Source organism: Ostrea edulis, chromosome 3 (genome assembly GCF_947568905.1).
Source record: "Ostrea edulis chromosome 3, xbOstEdul1.1, whole genome shotgun sequence".
In the NCBI taxonomy this organism is placed as follows: Eukaryota; Metazoa; Mollusca; class Bivalvia; order Ostreida; family Ostreidae; genus Ostrea; species Ostrea edulis.
Window position 1 is genome coordinate 62582947 of NC_079166.1, and position 26360 is coordinate 62609306.

General features: G+C 36.2%; 1 protein-coding gene and 1 long non-coding RNA gene across 5 annotated transcripts in view; both read right to left on the reverse strand.

Annotated features, from left to right (window-relative positions):
- Positions 1–1106: 1106 nt before the first annotated feature.
- Positions 1107–12522, reverse strand: LOC130052704 (uncharacterized). 4 transcript variants are annotated; one of them, XR_008801089.1, is made up of 6 exons: positions 12344–12522; positions 7232–7377; positions 6941–6979; positions 5218–5438; positions 4176–4240; positions 1107–3723 (listed from the first exon to the last, which is right to left on the reverse strand). It is a non-coding gene; the product is annotated as an uncharacterized LOC130052704 (long non-coding RNA). The 4 variants fall into 4 exon arrangements; XR_008801090.1 differs by lacking the exon at positions 12344–12522 and adding an exon at positions 11255–11311; XR_008801088.1 differs by lacking the exon at positions 12344–12522 and having other exon boundaries at positions 7232–7897.
- Positions 12523–23521: 10999 nt separating this feature from the next.
- Positions 23522–26360, reverse strand: part of LOC125674911 (aminopeptidase N-like) — a 36240-nt gene continuing 33401 nt past the window's right edge. Inside the window, exon 21 of the mRNA XM_048912272.2 lies at positions 23522–26054. Coding sequence (XP_048768229.2) covers positions 25917–26054 — 138 coding nt within the window. The 3' untranslated portion in view covers positions 23522–25916. The remainder of the gene's footprint in view (positions 26055–26360) is intronic.

The following is a 26360-nucleotide window of genomic DNA, read 5'->3' on the forward strand; positions in this document are numbered from 1 at the left end:
ACCAACTTATAAGACACTCTCCCTCTAACAGGTACCAGATTATAAAGCACTCTCCTTCTAACAGGTACCAACTTATAAGGCAACCTCCCTCTAACAGGTACCAGATTATAAAGCACTCTCCCTCTAACAGGTACCAACTTATAAGGCAACCTCCCTCTAACAGGTACCAACTAATAAAGCACTCTCCCTCTAACAGGTACCAGATTATAAAGCACTCTCCCTCTAACAGGTACCAGATTATAAAGCACTCTCCTTCTAACAGGTACCAACTTATAAGGCAACCTCCCTCTAACAGGTACCAGATTATAAAGCACTCTCCCTCTAACAGGTACCAACTTATAAGGCAACCTCCCTCTAACAGGTACCAACTAATAAAGCACTCTCCCTCTAACAGGTACCAGATTATAAAGCACTCTCCCTCTAACAGGTACCAGATTATAAAGCACTCTCCCTCTAACAGGTACCAGATTATAAACACTCTCCCTCTAACAGGTACCAACTAATAAAGCACTCTCCCTCTAACAGGTACCATCTTATAAGGCAACCTCCCTCTAACAGGTACCAGATTATAAATGGAGGATATTTTATAATCTGGTACATGTTGGAGGAAGTGTGCTTTGTAAGTTGGTACCTGTTAGAGGGAGGGTACTTTATAGAATCTGGTACCTGTTAGAGGGAGGGTGCTTTATAAGTTGGTACCTGTTAGAGGGAGAGTGCTTTATAAGTTGGTACCTGTTAGAGGGAGAGTGCCTTATAAGTTGGTACCTGTTAGAGGGAGGGTGCTTTATAATCTGGTATCTGTTAGAGGGAAGATGCTTTATGATTTGATGATAAAGCATTTTATCTCAAAGAGGTACCAAGTTATACAGCACCCTAACTCTAACAGGAAGCAGTGTATGCTAGGACTAAAATAATTATAGCTTCTCCCAAAGTAGAACTTCTATTGTGCTTATCAAAAACAATCATTGTCAATAGTACAGTGTACTTGGGATCAACTGGACTTGTTACACTACAGAAATCATGGAACACACTGTTTCCATGTTGTACCTGTTTGGATGTGAATTCCAGATGATGTTCAACACCTTGTTTGAAATGAAAAGACTTGTAAAGTTTACAAATTTATTATAGCACAAGTCAATATTGTTTTAGAGTAGCTGATAACAAGTAATAAGTTTTCCAATAAAAATAAATGAGTATAAGCAGAAAAGGTTACATAGGGTGTTTTTCTGATGCCATTTCTAGAATAAAGTGCACCGCCACGGCACATGATACGCCCGTCACATATTGTTAACAGTATAGATTGTACCCATTAAAACATTTTTTTTATATTACCTTAATTAAATGTCACAGTGACCTTAAAGTAGGATGCGACACACCTTCTACCTAAGATGCATTAGTTGACCAATTTTGGTGATTCTAGGTCTAATAGTTTTTAAGTTATGAGCCGGACAAGTTTTTGCCATATATGGCCATATCTTCTTAATGAAGTCACAGTGACCTGGTTTTAATGTGCGACACACCTTCTACCCAAGATGTATCTACAGACAAAGTTTGATGATTCTAGGCCTTGTAGTATTTAAGTTACGGGTCGGACACGAAAAAGCTAACAGACGGACGGACATGAACGCCATACCATAATACGTCCCGTCTTAAGACGGGCGTATAAAAAGGCTTTTAAAAATAGTATCAGCCATCATCAGGCTGTCACATACTTTCTTTCCATGAATAAAAGCTCCTAAACTTAAAAGTGACAGGAGGCCGGTAGATAGACAACTAGAGCTCTGCGGAAAATATTTCCCCAAAATTTACCATGATCAACAATCTGTAAATATTCTAAAACACCAAAGAAGTTATTTACAAAGACCCTAGTTTCAAAACTGTGAGAGGAGTTAAAAGGTCAAACCGTCATTTATTTAATACATGTATATTTCCTCAAAAACTGACTCGGTTAAACCTGTAATTTTCAAAAAAAAAAATAAAAATTAAACAAAAATCAAAATCATAGCCACATACACATTTTCCATACCCATACAAATACTCTGCAGAATAAGGTTCTCAGTTGAATATTGGGAGAAATTTGACAAATCATGTACTTTCTATGTAATGTTTCCTCAAAATACTCAGTTCAAGAATCTGTAATTTTCTCAAACAAGGTTTTCCTATTAAGTGAACCTACAACCTTGACCTTAAAAAACAATAAGCATCTTCCTTTTATGGTGATCAAATGTACCAAGTTGTAAGATTCTGGAGCTTACGGTTCAGTCTGTATCCCATCTTACAAGGTCCGGACAGACAACACCATACCATAATATGTCCAGTCTCTGACGGGCAAGTACCATAATAAGAAAATCTAAAGTTATGACCCTAACAAGCTTTCACAAACTATAAAACATGAGGTGTTTGTAAAACATATAAGCCCCCATGGTGCAAAATTGAAAAGGGTTATACACATGCATAATTTGATTGATAGTAGTATCATCAATTCGAAATATTGAGCAAACAATATCTTCCTGTGTCAGGAGTGGATTGACCAAGTGACCTAAAAATCAATAGGGGTCATCTACTCCTTATGCTGTACCAGGTTTGGTGTCAATCAAGCAAATAATTCTTAAAACATAAGAGACAATATATTACTATGTCCAGTTTACCCCATGACTTTTGACCATGTGACCTCAAATCTACTCCTTGAGATGTACCAGTGTACCAAGTTTGATGTCTGTCAAGCAAAGGGTTCTCAAGATATTGAGCAGGCAGTGTCTTCCTATGTCCAGAGTAGATTGACCCTTGACATTTCGACCAGAAAAACAATTGGGGTCCTATTCTTTTCATAACCAACCCACATATGAAATATATTACGATCAAGTGAATGGTTCTTAAGATATTAAGCGGACAACATGTGGTCTACCGACCGACCAACAGGTGCAAACCAATATGCCCCTCTTCTTTGAATGGGGGCATAAATATAGTGTTATAACACTATATTCCATACATCTAAAAGTAACATAGGACAAGGCTAACTATAGAAACATTGAGATAGCCTAAACACTTAAACTTTGAAAAAGTAATATCTGATACTACCCTGAACCAAGTAAATTGACTCTGCTAAGGTATTTACATATTATAATGTAAAATCTAAATTGTTCCCTAACTCAATGTTATGTTCATTTCCTACTCTATGTAAAAGATAAGAGGCGAACACGAAATTCATGTGAAAAGTACAAACCTTAGAGTTCTTTAACCTAGCAGAGTGAGTAAATCTGAGTCAGCTCCTTATATAGGGCTGACAAAATCAATGGGATACTAAATATAAATGCTCAATCTGATAACCCAGGATTAAGCCTCTTGGCCAATGAAATTGCAGAAAACAAATTATGTTCAGGAAGACTGGCATAATGGCAGGTATAATGAATTACATAGCACAGTGAAAGGTAAACACGTGAAACATTAAGATATTTCCTTTATAAAATCTTAAATGTAAAGTTTGAAAAGGTTGCATGTATAGTACAATGTATGCCAGTGGATTTGAAAATGACCTGAATCAATGCTCTTTCTATTTGGTACAAAACAGATATAGTTATGATTAATCATTATATCATTGGGTAAAGGCGGCAGTCTGCTTCCCTTAAGGATGTATTCTAAACAGTGGATGCAATCAAAATCTCTGCCTCCACAAACATAATATCTTTGAAGTATTGGATGTGTGTGTTCATATTCTGTCCAATCCTGTAACATGAAAAACAAGACATAATCTTATTGGCTCATCCTAAATTTAGTATCCTATCAAAGTTTAACTAGTAAATTGCATTCTTCTATTGTGTTATCGAGTATATAAGCTCAAACACAGTATTTATCAAGTTTCTCTGAATAATTAGAATTTATCCTACCATCTCCTACCATTATCTTTTTCCTTTAAATATTGAATATATTAGACAGAAAATAAAATCATAAAAACTTTATATATCACACAATGCGAAGTCAATATAAAATTACTGGTAAAGAAAGTTCAACTCTTTGACACAAGTATGATGGAAAATTAAAGATAACGGTGATAATGTTTCGAGGATTGTTTTCATCTCTCAAACAAAATACATGTAGAATTTCAGATTGAATATAGAAGCAATGTTAACTATTTGAAATGACCATATGGAATTTGTGCACCACAAAGATGAACTTACATAATGGATTTTAGCCTAAACAGCCCAAATTCTTCCAAAACCAATGCACACAGTTCTAAACTACCCTGGATGAAAAAATGAAAGAAAAAAAGATTTATATATATATGTGTCTGTTCTTAATGTTTGAATATCTTCACACAAATAAAAGATATAGGTTAACAAAGAGGCCCATGGGCCACATCGCTCACCTGAGTCACTTTGGCCCATATCTGAATACTTTCCATATATATTTCCATGTAAAACCTTAGTCCCTATTATGGCCCAAACTACCCTTTGCATACTTGAATCTACACTATGTCAGAAAGCTTTCATGTAAATGTCAATTTCTTTGGCCCAATGGTTCTTGAGAAGAAGATTTTTAAAGCTTTCTCCTATATTTGTATGTAAAACTTTGACCCCCCCCCCACTTGTGGCCCCATCCTACCCCCCAGGGGCCATGATTTAAACAAACTTGAATTTGCATTACGTCAGGAAGCTTTCAGGTAAATTTCAGCTCTTCTGGCCCAGTGGTTCTTGAGAAGAAGATTTTTAAATGACCCCACCCTATTTTTTCATTTTTATGATTATCTCCCCTTTGAAAGGGACATGGCCCTTCATTTGAACAAACTTGAAAGCCCTTCACGCAAAGATGCTTTTGGCCATGTTTGGTTGAAATTGGCCCAGTGGTTCTGGAGAAGAAGTCGAAAATGTGAAAAGTTTAACAGACAGACGGACAGACAGACAGACGACGGACAAAAATGATCAGAAAAGCTCACTTGAGCTTTCAGCTCAGGTGAGCTACAAACTTGAATCTGCACTAGGTCAGGAATCTTTAATGATAATTTCAGGTCCTCTGGCCCAGTGGTTCTTGAGAAGATTTTTAAATGACCCCACCCTAATTTTGTGATTATCTCCCCTTTGTGCCAAGTTTTGGTTGAAATTGGCTCAGTGGTTCTGGAGAAGAAGATGAAAATGTGAAAAGTTTATGCCGACGACAGACAACTAACAAATTTTGATCAGAAAAGCACATTTGAGCCTGAGAATTTTTTTTTTTAGAACTTACTGGCAAAATCTCGGTGCCCTGTAAATGTGATTTCTTACATCCTTATTGGCGGGGTAAAAGCATCTGTTAAATTCTGAGATGGTGTTCCCTGGTGAAATAGTATCCTTTACAAACAGACGGAAATGTCTTTTTGTTTCATCAACGCTTTGTGTGCCCTCGTGTACAAGTAAATGTATTTTTGATATAATAGTCTCATCTACTGGCTGGCTTAATCCTGGAAACTAAGAAAACATTCTAAATGAATACATGTAATTATATAAGGGGATTTGAAACAAAATGTATGCCTCTCTTGCTGAACTTTGCCAACAGAATTTAAGTTTTACAATTTTCATTTATGTATATTGAAAGTTTGATGCCTTTGACATTTGGGAATTACTGACATAGCATAATTTTAGGGATTGTAGCATTGGTGAGAAACACTGCACTGCCACCGGTCTCTAATTTATGAATGGGCTTGTAAATTTTTCAGTTAAAGTTTATAATCTGCTTGGACTACTTGTCTGGCAATATATACAGGGCTCGAAATTAATGTATGCCCGTCACTCCGTGACTGGTTAAAAGTCTGGCTGACTGACTGACATTTGTTTTAGTCACTCAGATGAGTTAATTTTCTAAAGCATCATTTTGGAAAATATACTTATGAAAGAAGTAGGTACAGTTTCTAAAGTCATTTGGCCCAAAATATCGATGATTTCACTTGGAGCTCAAACCCTGGCATTCAAATAAGGAATGGATTAGCAAACCCAAAATCTGCTCAGTTTGATCAGCAAAATGATTTGTGTCATATGACGTGAGCTAGAAGTTGGCATAAAATTGCAAAAATGCCATTTTCAATGAAAATATCCACAAATTCAGGTGGTTTTCTTATCAGAAAACATACAGCGCATGCGTCGAGCAAATTCATATTTAAGTACGGTATGTTTTTCATCTTAAATTAATACACAATATATATCATTTTTATTTTGCTCGACAAATGCGCACATCTTTTCCTGAGCAATAATCTGTATGACATTTGACAGTTTTCAGGCTTATTTGAAAACAAGATGTGTTTGTGAAACACAAATGCCCCAGATAATGGCCAATTCCAAAGATGGTCAAGGTCACAAGGGCAAATATCTTGGTACCAGTAGAAAGATCTTGTCAAAAGAAATCATCATGTATAATACGAAAGCTCTAACATTTACCATTTAGAAGTTATGACCAATGTAAAAAAAAATTAAAAGTAAGTTAAATGTCAAGGTCAAAAGGTTTAATACCAACGGAAAGGTCTTGTCACAAGGAACACTCATGTGAAATATCAAAGCTCTATCACTTATTGTTCAAACGTTATTAGCAAGGTTAAAGTTTTCAAAAAATAGGTCAAACTCCAAGGTCAAGGTCACGGGGTCAAAAATGTTGGTACCCACGGAAAGGTCTTGTCACAAGGAATACTCATGTGAAATATCAAAGCTCTATCATTTACTGTTCAAAAGTTATTAGCAAGGTTAAAGTTTCAGACAGAATGACAGACAGGACAAAAACAATATGCCCCCCGATTTTCGATCTCGGGGGCATAAAAAGGCAGGAAAAGTCATAATGCTGTCCAATTAGAAATATCATTCTGGTTTTGTTGACATAGTATACCTGGCATATATTTTACTTTCTTAAAACGCTTATTAAGGTTAATTCCAGACACATTTTATTGAGAGAAAATTTTTGGGCCTTTTTATGTATACAATCGTACCTTGTTCTTTACACATTTGGCATGCTTCGATCTGTAGACCTATCAGACAAATCCGAGTTGTAAATATAAATCCCACATTTTAGTGTTACAATATTGTTTAAGACATATTGAGCTAAATTTCATTTTAATAACATTAATGAAATGTGTTTAAATATTTCTGGAAAACTCTATTGGACTAGTAAATTTTTCAGCGGACTGGTTGAAATTATACCCCATCAGTCCGGCTGGACTGGTGACATAAAAAGTTAGCTTCAAGCCCTGTATATAGGGAGTAAAAGATGCTTCATTTACCTCCCCTACTAGATGCTTTCTGTGATCTACTGGATCTGGTAAAAACAATGAATCTCCACTTTCTTCTGAATGCTTTCCTTGGCCAACTTCTCACAGAGGAGCTTTGATATTGTTTTCCTTTTCCAGATAGAGTCCGTTTCTTGAATCTGAAGACAAATATGACACCATTTTAACTTGTCTCAGTAGTCCTCATAAATTCCAGTAATTAATTCATCACTAAATGTTTTAACCTCTAATTGAAAATGATTTCATATTTGAGTCTTCGCAGGGGTTTTCCTACCATTTTCAAACTGGGTCCAGAGTCCGTAGAATTGGGAAAATTGACACATAAAATGTTCAAATTGGGAAAGTATGAAAAGTATTAATTACCTTGTGCTTAGATACGTATAAATAAAAGAGAATAAAAAAATGTTTTCACTCAGCAAAACATGATATATATTCATAGCAAAATCTGTGTCAGAGATCTCATTCCTTTCTGTCTAAAAAAAATTCTAATTATGTCTCCCCTCTTCCAGGGGGAGACATAGTTTTTGTACTTCATCCGTCTTTCTGTCTGTCACAAAATCTTGTGAACACTTCTCCTATATGGCTTATCGGATAGTCTTGAAACTTTGTGCAATGCTTCATTATACCCGCACTTTCTAAAGAAAGTTCGGGTATATTGTTTTTATCCCAGTCCGTCCGTCCATCTGTCCCGGTTGTTGTCACTAAAACTGTGTCCACATTTACAGCGCAATCCAAATGATATTCTAGGAGCTGAATAGCAAAGTCCTGTAGATGTGCAATAAGGTTTCAGAATGTTCATATTGGCCCCAGGGGGCAAATAGGGCCTGAAAAATGACATTTTCTAACATAAAGCTTGTCACTTAAACTCCATCTACATCTGTAGGAGCAGTCACATGATATTCTAGGAGCTGAATAGTAATGTCCTGTAGATGTGCAATAAGGTTTCGGAATTTTCATATTGGCCCTAGGGGGCAAATAGGGGCTGAAAAATGACGTTTTCTTTCACAAAGCTTGTCACTTTAACTCCATCTACATCTTTAGGAATAGTCACATGATATTCAAGGAGCTGAATAGTAATGTCCTGTAGATGTGCAATAAGGTTTCGGAATTTTCATATTGGCCCCAGGGGGCAAATAGGGGCCAAAAAATGACGTTTTCTATCATAAACCTCCCTCTACATCTTTAGGAGTAGTCACATGATATTCTAGAATTGTTGACCTTGAATGACCTTGAAAGTGGGTCAAGGTCAAAGGTCAAGATCACTTTCTCCTCCACAAAGTCTTAGGTGGTTGACCTTTAAAAATGGGGTCAAGGTCAAAAGTCAAGGTCACTCTTCAAGATGTGGGTCTCCACAAGCGACGTAACATTGAGTATGTACGTCATTCCAAAGGAAGTCTATATCCCCTTCCTTCACGGGATTCAGCATGATAGATGTCTGCACGAAGTACTTGCGAGACACAGATAGATGACTGACACTCTAGCATAACTTGGAAAACAGTCTCCATGGGAAAGCCCTGTCAATGTCAGGGAGGACTGCATAAACCAACCAAGTGCCAATTTACATATCTGCCCAATGTTCAACAGTAGGACACAGGTACTGATCTTTAAGTAATACACAAAACTGACACTCTACACAAACTGATAACAGCCCCCCCCCCCCCCCAAAGAAAATTAAAAATTAAAACAAATACACATACATGATACACAGAAATAGTTAAACATGTACATTTCACCTTCTGTAATATTGTAAACCAATAAATGAATAAAAAATAATTAAAAAAAAAAGAAATGATAAATAAAATAAATGAACAAGCCAGACTTGCCTGATCAGGAATGATACAATATCCTCGTTTCAGACTCTATACTCAGGAAACAATTTCTTTGTGCCTTTGCTCAGCCTCTCAAATCCAAGTGAACTCACTGAAATGACATCCACGTCCACACATGTACACAAATCATCCAACGAGGAAATGCGCAACTTCCCCTCCTGTCGTCCGTTTACTGCATCCTCAAAAGTGAAAGTAGAAATCCCCGCCAACCAACTTTCTCACATGTCACTGTTTCGGATCCTATAAAAAGCCACTTTATCAATGTACAATGATCACCATCATGCATTCAAACACAAATAAACATCATTGATATCATTCAAACTCCATTATTTCTTCTCTTTGTATCATCTAGTATTTAACCCTGGTCACATTACCTTCGTAAATATTTTGCTCACAAAAACGTCAGCTGGGTCAAATGATCATAGTTATATTTAGAGAGGGGAAAAAGTGGAATATGACGATGTCTGATCATCAACTTTTATCACATTTGTTTGAGAATGTAATTCACTAAAAATTAAACTTGTCGTAAAAATTACACACTGAAGTAACTACAACGAGTTGCAGAAAACCTGGATTTTCGAGTTACTGCCGGATTCTATCTCTTGTGAAGTATATCTTGTACAGAAGCGGGTGTAGGAATTTTTGAAGTGGAATGGGGGGAGGGGGTCCAGCACTTGATCGTTTAGATACTTTTCACAACGTCTATCCGCTATCTTTTTCTGATATCCCAAAGAAATGAGAGAGAGAGAGAGAGAGAGAGAGAGAGAGAGAGAGGTTACTCCCAGTAGGTTGGGGGCGGCCTAGGCCCCCAGAAGCTGTAGGGTAAATGGTGCAACTCCTGCATTCTGTCCTGCATTCTGAACATTTCCTGGCACAATCCTTTTCACTTTCAAATTGTCTACTTCTTAAACAAAATTTTTCATGTTACATATATACAAATGTACTTTTAAAGAATTCTTTTTAAAAGCGATACTTGCATCTGACGAAAATATCGTAAATATAGTATCAGTGTGTTGTCTTATTTATCCTAGAGTTGAATGATAATTATAATAGTGTTGATAAATTTGAATGAAGCAATTAGTAGTACATATACATGTAAGTATCTACCGTTCATATCATTTGGACTCAAAGTCTCGTTAAAATTGAATATTTCTTAAACTTTTTGGTTCTCCAAAGGGGGGGGGGGTCCAGACGCCCTGGACACCCCCCCCCCTTCTGGATCCGCCCATGTCTTATGTGTTGTTTCTGCTAGGAACTTTCATTTGCGATTACAGTCACTTGCCCTTTAAAACTATCCCAATTCGAAGTAATATGAGCCCCGTCGGTTTTATTGACAACACAATTTCTTTCTTTTGAAATGGGAAAGAAGTTCGAGTTATTGACTCCCCTCTCTCTCTGTCTCTCTCTCTGTCTCTCTCTCTCTCTCTGGTTGACAGTCGAAACGGTATGTAGTGAAAATGTAAGTTTAAACGATGAATTCAGTCATGTTTTGAAGATTTCGTATATCGAGGTTTGGCTTTAAGTACGTACTTTGTTTTAATAGCGTTAGGCCTAGTTGTCAAATTACTGAGTCAACTTCTTCATCCCCTTTTGGAACTGAGGATGCAATGACGTAGCCAAATCACACAGTGGCTTCTTTGCTAGTTAAACATTATAGGAATCAGCGATATAAAAAAAAACGGGGGGGGGAGGAGGGTAGGGTCCAGGAATCCAAAAAAGAAAATCGATAAAAATAAATATACGTGTATCACCCAGTGCTAGTTAATATTTTATTCAACTTGTACATAAAAAATAATTGCCTACAAATATTAGCAGTATCATATTTTAAAAAAAACAAAAAACTACAAAGATGTCCCACAGAAAGGGGGGGGGTGTGTGTGTCAATCCCCGGATTCCCCTCTGGATCCGCCATTTGGACAGAGAGTACATTTAAAGGCAAACACTTACGTGCGGGTATTACTGTCTCATGACAGCATCTAGTTCTCATTTGTAGATGTGCATATTGGTGGGACAGGATGATCCAATTATTTTCCTTAAAGTTATAGTGGATCTAACAGGGGTGGAAGAACAGTGTCATTGTTACATAAGGGTCCAGTAAATGAAAAGACCCAGTCCCTATTGAAAATTCCCTCTAATTTAGATAACAGCTAAACTGTAAGCTGATTTTCATGGTGTACAAAATGCATACCTTAAACTCTGGATATTTCAAGACAGTCCTCAAGGAACTATTGTGAGGCAGTCCATCTTCTTGGAAGGCTGTAGTGATTGTCTTTTTTTGTGTGTCTAGCTGAATTCTGCTGAAAGAATTTATTAGTCTCACTATCAACCTTGCCATGCATTAATTTTTTTAAAGACCACACCTGTAATCAAAATCAAAGCATTACTTGTTTCTAAATATATACATCAGTATCATCACCAACAAAGACAGCCTTGTCTTGAAACACAAGCTTAGTATAACATGAACCCAATCATTACAATGACCAATGTTTCAAATTTATTTATATTAACAGTCCTTGACCAGTCGAATTTGATCAATATTTTCATTAGTTTGTCACTATGAAGATACCGTAATTTTCCAACTCAGTCTCAGATAGACATACACGGAGAAAATTTGTGGCTGGATCGGGAATTGAACCTAGGGACCTCTGTGCAAGATTTTACCAGTTGGTGCCATGACCACTCTTGTCCTGCCAGGGGTGAAATGAATCTGGGTTGTGTGTCTTCGACGGCAAAGACAAATTAAAGGGAGGAATTTAGTAGTTAGGGCTACACGGACCGTGGATATCGACCTGGATAGCTCAGTGGTTAGAGCACCTGACTAGTAATGCAGGGATCCTAGGTTCGACTCCTCGTCCAGCCAAATATTTTCTCCTCCCCTATACTGCATTCCGTGACATAACTTGCGCAGTGTTAAGTTTATACGTGTATCAAATTAAAAATCTAGGCTCACTGGCCTTCATTGTGGAATGAATAGTAGGATTGTTACATATAATGTCCGAAATTACAAACGCTCACAGAAAATACCAAAGATATGACCGAAATTAAAAATTATTGAAGTCGTCAATGGAGGGACCAAAATTTTTTAATGTGAATATGATAGTAGATGTCATGTATTACTGAGGTCATTTTAGCTCCTCTCTCGGTAATTTTTGTCATTTTTTGGGTAATTTCTGTAAATGGTACCGTAGTAGGCTAGTTTTGGTCATTCCTGCACTGCGGAATGACTTACCACGTGCCCTGGCCTTGTGCTTGTTCAGCCAATATTGAATATACTTACCGATCTTGCAAAAATCTTTTGATTCCCGGGCAATATGGTACTAATATCTCATGTTTTATAAATTAATATACCTCGCGGACACTACTAAAGACAGAGATATTTCCGGCACCAACGGTCTCTTCGTAGATATGTTTGGTCTATCGTCCCGCTTTCCCATATTTGATATTTTCTATCTTTTTTTGCGCCAGAGTTAGCCTATTTTAAGAACAACTTAACAGATGAAATACAGGGGCAATTAACTCATTGTATAGGGGCAGGTAACTCGTGGTCGCCGCCCTGCAAGCGGTACCAAATAGCGTTAACCGTAAAACAGCTAATATAGGTTTCATGAGTCTTTACTGTTTACCGTGCTTATAAAACTACAACATGCTCATGTCAATAATCATTCAAAACTTAAAAGCAAAACGATACTCTTAACGTAGGCTACAATTGAAATATCTGCATTTAATAAATGCATGTCATGACTTTTTATTCAGCACGTACGGTTATTATGGGCGTCATTTTTTTTAAAGGGTCACAATGTGCTTTTTATACCCAATCATTTTAAAACCTTGAATGCAGATAAGAAAACAAAACCAATTGTTCCCATCCGTATGAAGTAATACGAATCCTTTGCTTTCTCGTGCGCAACTTCACGTCTTTATTTATAAGGTACAGTTGCAGAGTAAAACAAATACGTGAATATTGCCGAAAATTATCCAAAGTCACTTCTAATAAAATCAATATTTCTGATGCAAAATATGTCTAACCATTTGCTGGTTTTCTTCAACGTAAGTGTATAGTATGAAAGGTGTATATTTATTATGGAACATGTTCATCAAAACTGAAAAAAAAAAAAGGTGGTGCCTATCCAGAACCCAAGACGCGCCAATCAATATGGCACCCAGACAGCTTTTCAATATTATGTAGGTGCAGAGAGTTGAACAAGATCACAAAATATTTCAGAGAAAATAATTCAGATCTTGTATCCATCTTTCCATGGTGAAATCATACTTCAGAAGAGGTGTTTTAGCAAGCCATTAAATAAAACTTTGATGTAATAATCCATCTTAAAAAATGACACACAACATGAAGGCGACCTCATCCATACGAAAAATGACTGCCCATAACGTTCAATACCTGGGCTTTTAATATAAATTCCGCTTGGGCTTACGATTTTATCTTGTGAATGAAGTAAAGTTAATATTTACTCATGTTACTTAAGAAGACATCTTACCTTGATGCAACAAATATTGATAATTCTTCAACTATCATTCAGGTAACGCTGAATTTATTTTACCCATTGAATATATAAAATCCGCGCTTTCGATGTTGAATGACTTATACACTAATAAGATAGGCAAGGTATAGGAATATCTCCACCAATATGAATGAAATTTAAAACACACCACCGTCAGTAATATTATCCATCAACTTACAATATATATCCGATCTTAATGCATGAGTTATATAACAAATTCGAATTTGGGAAGCCTACAACGTAAATGGAAAGACCAATTGATTAAAACATGATTAAAACCCAGGTTATACCAGTTAACGAACGAGTAAAACAGCTAATATAGGTTTCATGAGTCTTTACTATTTACCGTGCTGATAAAACTATCAAATGCTCATGTCAATAATCATTCAAAACTTAAAAGTAAAACGTTACTCTTAACATAGGCTACAGTTGGAAATATCTGTATTTGATAAATGCATGTCATGACTTTTTATTCAGCAGGTACGGTTATTATACTCGAATTGGGTGTCATTTTTTTTAAGGGTCACAATGTGCTTTTTACCCAATCATTTTAAAACCTTGAATGCAGATAAGGAAACAAAACCAATTGTTCCCATCCGTATGAAGTAATACGAATCCTTTGCTTTCTCGTGCGTAACTTCACGTCTTTACTTATAAGGTACAGTTGCAGAGTAAAACAAATACGTGAATATTGCCTAAACATATCCAAAGTCACTTGTAATAAAATCAATATTTCTGATGCAAAATAAGTCTAACCATTTGCTGGTTTTCTTCAACGTACGTGTACAATTGTATAGTATGAAGGGTGCATATTTATTATGGAACATTTTCATCAAAACTTTAAAAAAAAAAAAGATGGTGCCTATCCAGAATCAATATGTCACCCAGACAGCTTTTCAACATTATATAGGTGCAGAGAGTTGAACAAGATCACAAAATATTTCAGAGAAAATAATTCAGATCTTGTATCCATCTTTCCATGGTGAAATCATACTTCAGAAGAGGTGTTTTAGCAAGCCATTAAATAAAATTTTGATGTAATAATCCATCTTAAAAAATGACACACAACATGAAGACGACCTCATCCATATGAAAAATGACCGCCCTTAAGGTTCAATACTGCGCTTTTAATATGAATTCCGCTTGGGCTTACGATTTTATCTTGTGAATGAACTAAAGTTAATATTTACTCATGTTACTTAAGAAGACAGCTTACCTTGATGCAACAAATATTGATAATTCTTCAACTATCATTCAGGTAACGCTGAATTCATTTTACCCATTGAATATATAAACTCCCCGCTTTTGATGTCGAATGACTAATACACTAATAAGATAGGCAAGGTATAGGAATATCTCCACCAATATGAATGCAATTTAAAATACGTTACCGTCAGTAACCTTATCTATTAACTTACAATGTATATCCGATCTTAAAGGACACATCTCGTGTTTTCAAAATAATTATGTGCATTTTATTTTCCTTATGCTTATAGAAATTAATTGTAATAGTTCGTTCAATAAAGTATTGCGATAATTAGCCACAATATGGACTTAAATCTAAGCCCCGATTTCAAAAAGCCTAGTTAATTAGATAGGTAGTAACGTGGTGCAGTGACGTCATATTCGACCTTCGTCGATCAACTTGTTGTAAAAGTAGTGTTAGATATTTTCAAAAACTCGGGTTTTAGGGGTCTAATTTATTTACCATGGATAACATTTATTTCGATGTTGACAAATTTCCCGAGTCTTATATCTTTTAGCCACCAGTGCATACAAATAGCGACCCAAATGTAGCGAGGAAAGCGAGTATGAAATCTGCATAAATTTGCGAGTAAATAATGTTTACATGGGATCACTGTCTAAACACTATTTGGTAATGCCATTTCTGTAAACAACTGTAATTAGCGTTGTTGCTTTTTTAAAATAAACAGAGCAATTATTATTAAATTTATTTTTGGAGAAGTTAGATAGGCCTAAATCATAATACGATTATGTAGCATTGACAACTAGGCCTACTGTCACGGGTGCATTTCGGAAAAAAAAAATAGAATAAAAATGATCAAACTTATTGTGAAAATCACAATACTTTTAAATTATTTTATTCGAGCAATTTTATTAATCATTATTTTTTGTTATCTATACATTGTTACTTAGGAAGTGGGAGCGCGGCGTGCTGTTGTTGTAAACACGTACGCGTTCCTTAAAAAATGAAAGCATTATAATTCAATTCAAAGTTGGGAAATATAATATTTTATTATTTATAATTGAAAGTTCTATTATCTTTTATTTTTAAATTTCTTTTTTAAAACTACCAGTTGGTAGACACTGCTAGCAAAGTTCTGCCTATATGTTGTTACAAGGTGAAGGTCAGTTGGTGCGAGTGTGTATTGAATTTGATAGCAGAACGGAAAGCATATGCGGTAGGCCTATATGTAACAGTGCGAAGCTTCGATAGAACCATTTTCTCGCAGTTTACAAGAGCTTGTTTGAAAAAGTATAGGGACAAATTCTACTGGGGTTTTTTTTATGGCAAAGTCGTTGTGCCGACAAAAAATATTCACGTCTTGTCCCTCATACCTTCCTTCGAAAATTGAAAAAAAAAACCACAGTCCAAATCATCTCTACTGACAGCAAGTACACCCTTAAACGGCACAAAACACCCCAATGCAGTATTATTTACAAATCGTTAATGTGATAATTGTTTGTTTGTCAATTAAATCTAATCTGTTTATGAAATGGCTAACAACTGTTTTCAAATCTTCTCGCTCGAGATCGCATATGACGTCACAGATAATGGCGCGTAAAATATCGAAGAAAATATGCATATCGTAAGATTTGAATTTCATCGCTATCAAACTCGAAAACTACCCAAAATGTTTCTTTTAAAACACATGTAAAGTAGTTTTAGGCATGAAATGAATTAATTTTGCTGAAAAAATTAAAAAGTTTAAAAAGATGCGATGTGTCCTTTAATGCATAAGTTATATAACAAATTCGAATTTGGGAAGCCGTAGCAACGTAAAGGGAAAGAACAATTGATTAAAACATGATTAAAATCCAGGTTATACCAGTTAACGAACGAGTAAAACAGCTAATATAGGTTTCATGAGTCTTTACTATTTACCGTGCTTATAAAACTATCAAATGCTCATGTCAATGATCATTCAAAACTTAAAAGTAAAATGATACTCTTAACGTAGGCTACAATTGAAATATCTGCATTTGATAAATGCATGTCATGACTTTTTATTCAGCAAGTAGGGTTATTATACTCGAATTGGGTGTCATTCTTTTAAAGGGTCCCAATGTGCTTTTTACCTAATCATTTTAAAACCTTTAAAGCAGACAACAACAAAACCAATTGATCCCTCCGCATGAAGTAATACGAATCCTTTGCTTTCTCGTGCGTAAATTCACGTCTTTATTTATAAGGTACAGTTGCAGAGTAAAACAAATACGTGAATATTGCCGAAAAATATCCAAAGTCACTTGTAATAAAATCAATATTTCTGATGCAAAATATGTCTAACCATTTGCTGGTTTTCTTCAACGTACGTGTATAGTATGAAAGGTGTATATTTATTATGGAACATGTTCACCAAAACTGGAAGAAAAAAAAAAAAAAAGAAAGATGGTGCCTATCCAGAACTCAAGACGCGTCAATCAATATGGCATCCAGACAGCTTTTCAATATTATGTAGGTATAGAGAGTTGAACAAGACCAAAAAATATTTCATATAAAATAATTCAGATCTTGTATCCATCTTTCCATGGTGAAATCATACTTCAGAAGAGGTGATTTAGCAATCCATTAAATAAAACTTTGATGTAATAATCCATCTTAAAAAATGACACACAACATGAAGACGACCTCATCCATATGAAAAATGACCGCCCTTAAGGTTCAATACCTGGACTTTTAATACAAATTCCGCTTGGGCTTACGATTTTATCTTGTGAATGAACTAAAGTTGATATTTACTCATGTTACTTAAGAAGACATCTTACCTTGATGCAACAAATATTGATAATTCTTCAACTATTATTCAGGTAACGCTGAATTTATTTTACCCATTGAATATATAAACTCCACGCATACGGTCACTGACGAGTAATGCACTACTAAGGTAGGCAAGGTATCAATCCAATGAAAATTATATGTTAGATCCGCTCGCGCACTCGCATGCATAATATTTAACAACATCCCATAGAGGGTCATGTCAGAGGTCAAATTCAGTTGACCAATGAAATCACCTCTGGCAAAATCTTTAAATGTTCGTCGAACGCAATAAGAGTAGAGTGGTTCCGAATTTTAAAAAAAAAATGTGATCCGAACGAAGACAATGGCGGCGCACATTACGCCTGTCAAATGTTATTCACTTGAAAACATTTGTGATGTGTGCGGGTTTTCGTTCATTACAAAGTTTGTAGATGAATTAAGCAGCATAAGAGTTGAAAAGTGTTTGGATAAGAAATCAAGATTAACGCGTGAAAGATTGGAAACGTTACTAAATGTGTGTGATGTGAAGAAAGAGACTTGTTTTCCTGGTGACGCAGGTGTATGTCAGAAATGTTTTCGGGCCATGGACAGGGTGCGCAAATTGGAATAGGAGGCGATGGCTGCAAGGGAGAGATTTACAAGTAACATACGATCAACCATGTTAAGGTTAGTGTATAATAAGGAGATTTATTGCTTAAATGTCACATGATGTGAAGTCTGAACACCGATATCAATGTTAAAATCAGATGTAGCAAGAAACAGTGAGAAATAAGGATTCCTGGGATACTATTGTACCAGTAAACAAATGCTCTATACTTTAGTAGGAGTACCTACAGGAAAATGAATGTGTCGTCATTTATTTTGTTGTACTGTAGTTATTCAAGATGGATGAACTAAAATCCTGTAGCTGTTTTTTATTGATAAATTAGTGTGCCGGTATAGTTATTGGTGTTTTTATTTTGTGTCTCCGCGAATCCCATGGACTCAACATTTTTTACCTGCAACTCAGATTAAAAAGTATATGAAATGTTGTATATAGTAGATAAAATTGAATAGGTGCATTTTTGAAAATATGTTTCGAAAGAGAAAAAATGCTGTACTGAAAATGACCATTTCTTTCCATATCTAGCTTGAATTTCATGATCAACGGAAGTATCTTATCATAAGTATATATATATATATATATATATATATATATATATATATATATACTCATTTGTTCATTTGTTTTATGAAGTTGGTGAAAAATGACAGTAGTTCAGATCCTAAACCAGAACATGGTAAATCAGGACAACTGGCCTTTTGTATTCATAATATGACTTCTATCAAGTGCAACTACATTATAGCTAGTACATAAATATGAGTGAATCCTGACCCCTCCCCCCTCCAAGGACGTGTGTGCCACCCCATGCAATTGTTATCAATGTTCAAAAGGGACTAACACGAAGCATTTTACATTTACTGTACAACAGAAAGTGCACAAAGATTTGGGGGTGGCTTCCAACCCTTAATGCACCCCACCACCTAAGGGCTAGAAATAATTATTTTTATTCACTGGTCACTTGGGCTATCAACATAACTTTTTACTGGTCAAATGATAACTTTTACTGCCCCATCGGTACAATTTTCCTGATTAGGCCTAGCTTCAACAGCCGGTTTTTAAAAAAATTGTACATAATCTTATTTTTCTTATTTTTCACTTAAAAAGTCAGAAAATAGTTGGTGTCATCTTCGCCTTTCTTGTCAATAGTGAAAGTGTAATGTCACTGAATTAAGAAAACATTACAAAGTAGGCAGCTCATTCTAAGACACTTACAGCTGAAAACGAACATTCTTAGATAACGCTGTTTTTGGCTATATTTAGCTCTAAAACTTCATAGTTATTTCGGATTTCAAACATTTCGGTTGAGCATCGCTGAAGAGACATTATTTGTCGAAATGCGCATCTGGTGCATCAAAATTGGTACCATATAAGTTTTACATACTAACTCGGAATGCCACGTGTGCCTCGTACCTTTCTGTAAATTGAAAAGAAATTATCCAAGACATTCTCTCACACAGAGTTGCCGATCCTTGTATCCAAGTTTTGCCGATTGTATACTTCGCTCAAGACGCCTCACTTTCTTAAATACATTAATTTTGTGAATTTATCTACATTGTGTTACTTCATAGTAAAACTTCACCAAAAAGTGAATTTGAATGCGTTAAAAACCTTGATCCTCATACATATGTCACCTTCACACACACAGTTCTTACTAGTCAATGGTCACCTTCACACACACAGTTCTTACTAGTCAATGGTCACCTTCACACACACAACACTCACTAGTCAATGGTCACCTTCACACACACAACACTTACTAGTCAATGGTCACCTTCACACACACAGTTCTTACTAGTCAATGGTCACCTTCACACACACACAACACTTACTAGTCAATGGTCACCTTCACACACACACAACACTTACTAGTCAATGGTCACCTTCAGCCACAGCTCTTACTAATCAATGGTCACCTTCACACACACAACACTTACTAGTCAATGGTCACCTTCAGCCACAGCTCTTACTAATCAATGGTCACCTTCACACACACAACACTTACTAGTCAATGGTCACCTTCAGCCACAGTTCTTACTAGTCAATGGTCACCTTCACACACAAAATTCTTACCAGTCAATGGTCACCTTCAGCCACAGCTCTTACTAGTCAATGGTCACCTTCACATACACGGTTCTTACTAGTCAATGGTCACCTTCACACAACACAACACTTACTAGTCAATGGCCACCTTCACACACACAGTTCTTACTAGTCAATGGTCACCTTCACACACACACAACACTTACTAGTCAATGGCCACCTTTACACACACAGTTCTTACTAGTCAATGGTCACCTTCACACAACACAACACTTACTAGTCAATGGCCACCTTTACACACACAGTTCTTACTAGTCAATGGTCACCTTCACACAACACAACACTTACTAGTCAATGGCCACCTTCACACACACAGTTCTTACTAGTCAATGGTCACCTTCACACACACACAACACTTACTAGTCAATGGCCACCTTTACACACACAGTTCTTACTAGTCAATGGTCACCTTCACACAACACAACACTTACTAGTCAATGGCCACCTTTACACACACAGTTCTTACTAATCAATGGTCACCTTCACACACACAACACTTACTAGTCAATGGTCACCTTCACACACACAGTTCTTACTAGTCAATGGTCACCTTCACACACACACAACACTTACTAGTTAATGGTCACCTTCACACACACACAACACTTACTAGTCAATGGTCACCTTCACACACACAGTTCTTACTAGTCAATGGTCACCTTCACACACACAACACTTACTAGTCAATGGTCACATTCAGCCACAGCTCTTACTAGTCAATGGTAATCTTCACACACACAGTTCTTACTAGTCAATGGTCACCTTCACACAACACAACACTTACTAGTCAATGGCCACCTTCACACACACAGTTCTTACTAGTCAATGGTCACCTTCACACACACAGTTCTTACTAGTCAATGGTCACCTTCACACACACAACACTCACTAGTCAATGGTCACCTTCACACACACAACACTTACTAGTCAATGGTCACCTTCACACACACAACACTTACTAGTCAATGGTCACCTTCACACACACAGTTCTTACTAGTCAATGGTCACCTTCACACACACAACACTCACTAGTCAATGGTCACCTTCACACACACAACACTTACTAGTCAATGGTCACCTTCACACACACAACACTTACTAGTTAATGGCCACCTTCACACACACAGCTCTTACTATTCAATGGTCACCTACACACACACAGCTCTTACTAGTCAATGGTCACCTTCACACACACAGTTCTTACTATTCAATGGTCACCTACACACACACAGTTCTTACTATTCAATGGTCACCTTCACACACACAGTTCTTACTAGTCAATGGTCACCTTCACACACACAACACTCACTAGTCAATGGTCACCTTCACACACACAACACTTACTAGTCAATGGTCACCTTCACACACACAACACTTACTAGTCAATGGTCACCTTCACACACACAGTTCTTACTAGTCAATGGTCACCTTCACACACACAACACTCACTAGTCAATGGTCACCTTCACACACACAGTTCTTACTAGTCAATGGTCACCTTCACACACACACAATACTTACTAGTCAATGGTCACCTTCACACACACAAGACTTACTAGTCAATGTTCACCTTCACACACACAGCTCTTACTAGTCAATGGTCACATTTACACACACAACACTTACTAGTCAATGGTCACCTTCACACACAACACTTACTAGTCAATGGTCACCTTCACACACACAACACTTACTAGTCAATGGTCACCTTCACACACACAACACTTACTAGTCAATGGTCACCTTCACACACACAACACTTACTAGTCAATGGTCACCTTCACACACAACACTTACTAGTTAATGGCCACCTTCACACACACAGCTCTTACTATTCAATGGTCACCTACACACACACAGTTCTTACTAGTCAATGGTCACCTTCACACACACAGTTCTTACTATTCAATGGTCACCTACACACACACAGTTCTTACTATTCAATGGTCACCTACACACACAGTTCTTACTATTCAATGGTCACCTACACACACACAGTTCTTACTATTCAATGGTCACCTACACACACACAGTTCTTACTATTCAATGGTCACCTACACACACACAGTTCTTACTATTCAATGGTCACCTACACACACACAGTTCTTACTATTCAATGGTCACCTACACACACACAGTTCTTACTATTCAATGGTCACCTACACACACACAGTTCTTACTATTCAATGGTCACCTACACACACACAGTTCTTACTATTCAATGGTCACCTACACACACACAGTTCTTACTATTCAATGGTCACCTACACACACACAGTTCTTACTAGTCAATGGTCACCTTCACACACACAGTTCTTACTAGTCAATGGTCACCTCACACACATAGGTCATAGTAGTCAATGGTTACCTTCACACGTCCAAATATCTCAGCCGAGATTATAGTCACTGATCTATTTTATTAAACGTCTTCGATTTGACGTGGCACCGGATCGAACCCGGACTATTTGACGTCATTACTATTCATATTTCTATTCATATCCTTATTCTCTGCATGGATTTCGTGAATTCTTTAAGGTGTTTTATATAGACGTCCGCCTCATATCTCCTTAACCTTTTATTAGAAATTGATCATAATTGATTACAAATATTCTTTGGCACATGGACCTTTGGACCAAGGTCATTTTGAAAAGATCAAAGTCATTCAGAACATATACATTATATAGGGAAAAACTTCCTGATTTCAACAGTGTTTGACCAGGTATTGATCATTATCATACATAGAAGTAACAGGCAAATAAATTTCAGACAAAGATCACTTAGGGTTATTTTGTTAAGGTCAAGGTCACTCAGAACATCATTCCCTATATGTGAAAAAAATTCATTTCAACAATATTTCAACAGTCATTGATCATTTGGACCAACATCTCTCATTTTGGAAAGGTTAAGGTCACTCAGAATATATGCCTTATATGAGGAAAAAGTTCCTTATTTCAACACTTTTTAAACAGGTATTGATCACAAATCATACAAACAAGTTATAGGCAAATGGCTTTCAGACAAATGTCCCTCAAGGTCATTTTAAAGGTCAACATTACTTAATATATACCTTATATGAAAAAATTCATTTCAACAGTTATTGATCATTGTGCAAGTCATTCGTCATATGAAGTAGTTCATTGGTTAGATGCAGTTTGGGCAGCATCCATCAGTTTTAATGATAATCTTATTTTCTCTTCTTCTTCTTCAGTGTAAATAAATTTTGCAGAGATGAAAGTTATTCATATTTTATTTAAAAGAAAATAAATCATTTTAATTATCAAACAATAATGGTCTTATAAATGTACATTAGCTGCAATGGAGCATATCTATATAATTATAACAATAATCAAGGTGAAATAAAAACACAAACATACAGAGCTCTACTAAAACTGTCCTGTCTAACATTAACGACCGCGCCGCAAAGTAAAGCATGCATTCACATCATGACCTCTTATCAGAGTGTTTCATATCTACTGATTGACTTAGACCAGAGTGTGTCATGTCTACTGATTGGTTTAGACCAAAGTCATTCATATCTACTTGATTGGCTTCGACCAAAGTGTTTTACATCAACTGATTGGCTTAGACAAAAGTGTTTTATATCTACAGATTGGCTTAGACTAGAGTGTTTTATATCAACTGATTGGCTTAGACCAGAGTGTTTTATATCTACTGATTGACTTAGACCAGAGTGTTTTATATCTACTGATTGGCTTCGACCAAAGTGTTTTATCTCAACTGATTGGCTTAGACCAAAGTGTTTTATCTTTACTGATTGGCTTAGACCAGACAGTTTCAGTTTAGCGAGGCATAACACATTTAACAGAAGAGTGAAATCTCAACGTGGAAGACTTTGTCTAATCCTTTACGCTGCGATGGTTCTTGTGCCGGGAAACGACTTCCTATTTTCTATACCTAATCACGTATATTTTTTGCAGACATACGTAACAACACAGTTAACAGCGGCCTTCACCTTTGTCTGTGGACTCCAACATCTAACACTAATTTCCTTTCCATTCTTAATGATAGACAAAGTATTCCTAATATGGGTTGATAAATTTTTGATTAGATGACAACTATGATTTTCAGAATCAGAATGCTTGGTACACTGTTGACTTACTTCTAGTTAATATGTAAGTACCATACATGTGTATGTTTTCTATTCCGTCCGCAACATTCATCCATGACCTTGGATTTTGACGTTTGACCTCTGAATCTTACAATTTCTTATATAGCATTTCCTGTCTGTAAAATCCCACCAAGGCTATGCACCATGTCCTATATATTCTTTTACTCTAAATTCGTGGGGGGCAATTTTCATAGATAGTCAGTATTTTTGCAGTTTCGTTGGGATGTAATTTTGTACACACGGTTTCTGTATATTGAAACGCTATATAAATTGTTTATTTACAGGTAGTTGTAGTTTGAAATTCGTAGGGTGGGGGACCACGAAAATTGAGTCCCCAAGAAATCTCATTATTCCACAGTATGCCATAAGACGTCTTGAGTTACAGAGTTATAATAAAATATATATGACATTTGACACCAAAAAGCATTAAATCTCTATCTCTATTCCAATAACCGACCTGTTACAAATACTATATCACGTGATCGTGTAGTAATCTTAATACAGCGTTCTCAAAGGTGTCTTTCAAAAACCTAAACATTACGATGCTCTTTGTATCACTGTGATGCTTGTTTTACATTACATGCCAAGATTTTAATCCTTTCACTGACAAATTCGCAACCTTGTTATGGACGACACACGCACATGCGCAGGAAACAGTTTGTAAAAACTCAGGGAAATTTCGAATTGTTTCTAGTAGATAAAAATATACTATCAAAGCGAATACAATGTCAATATGGACTTTAAGATGACTGTAAAACACGAGATACATGATACATATATAAAAAATTTAGGATACACATGTACACAGGAAACGGGTATATACAAAAACACTTGTAATATGAAGAAGAAAATGAGTGAACCACCACACATGAGGTGCCAGCTATTAGTATCTAGTTTATCTTGTGTAATTCGAAACCGCGCAAAAAACAAAAAACAAACAAAAGCTCCATCATTAACTAACAGTAATATAGAACATCAGTAAAATTTAACAAAGGACACTGAAACGTGCCCTAGTATAACATTTCTATTGGTGAAAAAATACTGGACAATTCATTCATTATCGATTCGTCAGAAGACGTGAGCAGTTGCTAAAATGTCCACATAACATATTGATATTTTGCTGGATATAGAAAACACTGTACAAAGTGAGCTATAGCACGTACATGCATAAATGTTTTTGGGGGTGGGGGTTGTGGGTTTTTCTTTTTTGTAGAATAACTGCATTACTTGACACAGATATATACAGTTTACTCCACTTATATTGGAGTTGCTTATATTTAACTATCCGTTATATTGAAGTATAAATAGATATCCTGTTATATTATCTATAAAGTTCACCATTATATTGAACTTTGGATATGATGAACAATTCAAGTTCGTCCCCTGAATTCCAGTTTATCCGGAGTAGACTGTATAGTCTCTTACTTTTCACGTTTTAATTATTTCTAAACATTATAGTTTGATGTCTCGTATATCTTGATATGACCTGAGTTCCTATTAAGAAGACAACCAGGTCTCGAGTTCGCTGTAATGTTTCGTCAACCAGTCCACGTTCCGGTCGACATCCTGTAGGGCGTTATCGAAGAATGGAGAGAACCGACTGTCCGCCTCTAATGTCCCTCTCAAGTTGGCAAGCTAAATCGGTAAAAAAGATTATTGGAATAAAGCAAGATACGTCTTTAACATGCATGAATTGTAGGATTTGTCCCCAGCTACATATGATTTGGAAGTAATTTGGCTACCGGAGATGAATTTCAATATTTTGAAATATATGAAATTTCCAATGTTTTTGCTTGTGATATCTTTACAATTGCAGTTGTAGCCATTTCCTTATGATTGCGATGCACTTGTAAACAATGCGCGTATGAATCTTGATAAATATGGTAAAATCCGATAAAATGAAGGTATATATTTAAAAACAAATTTCATTTCTGGATATAC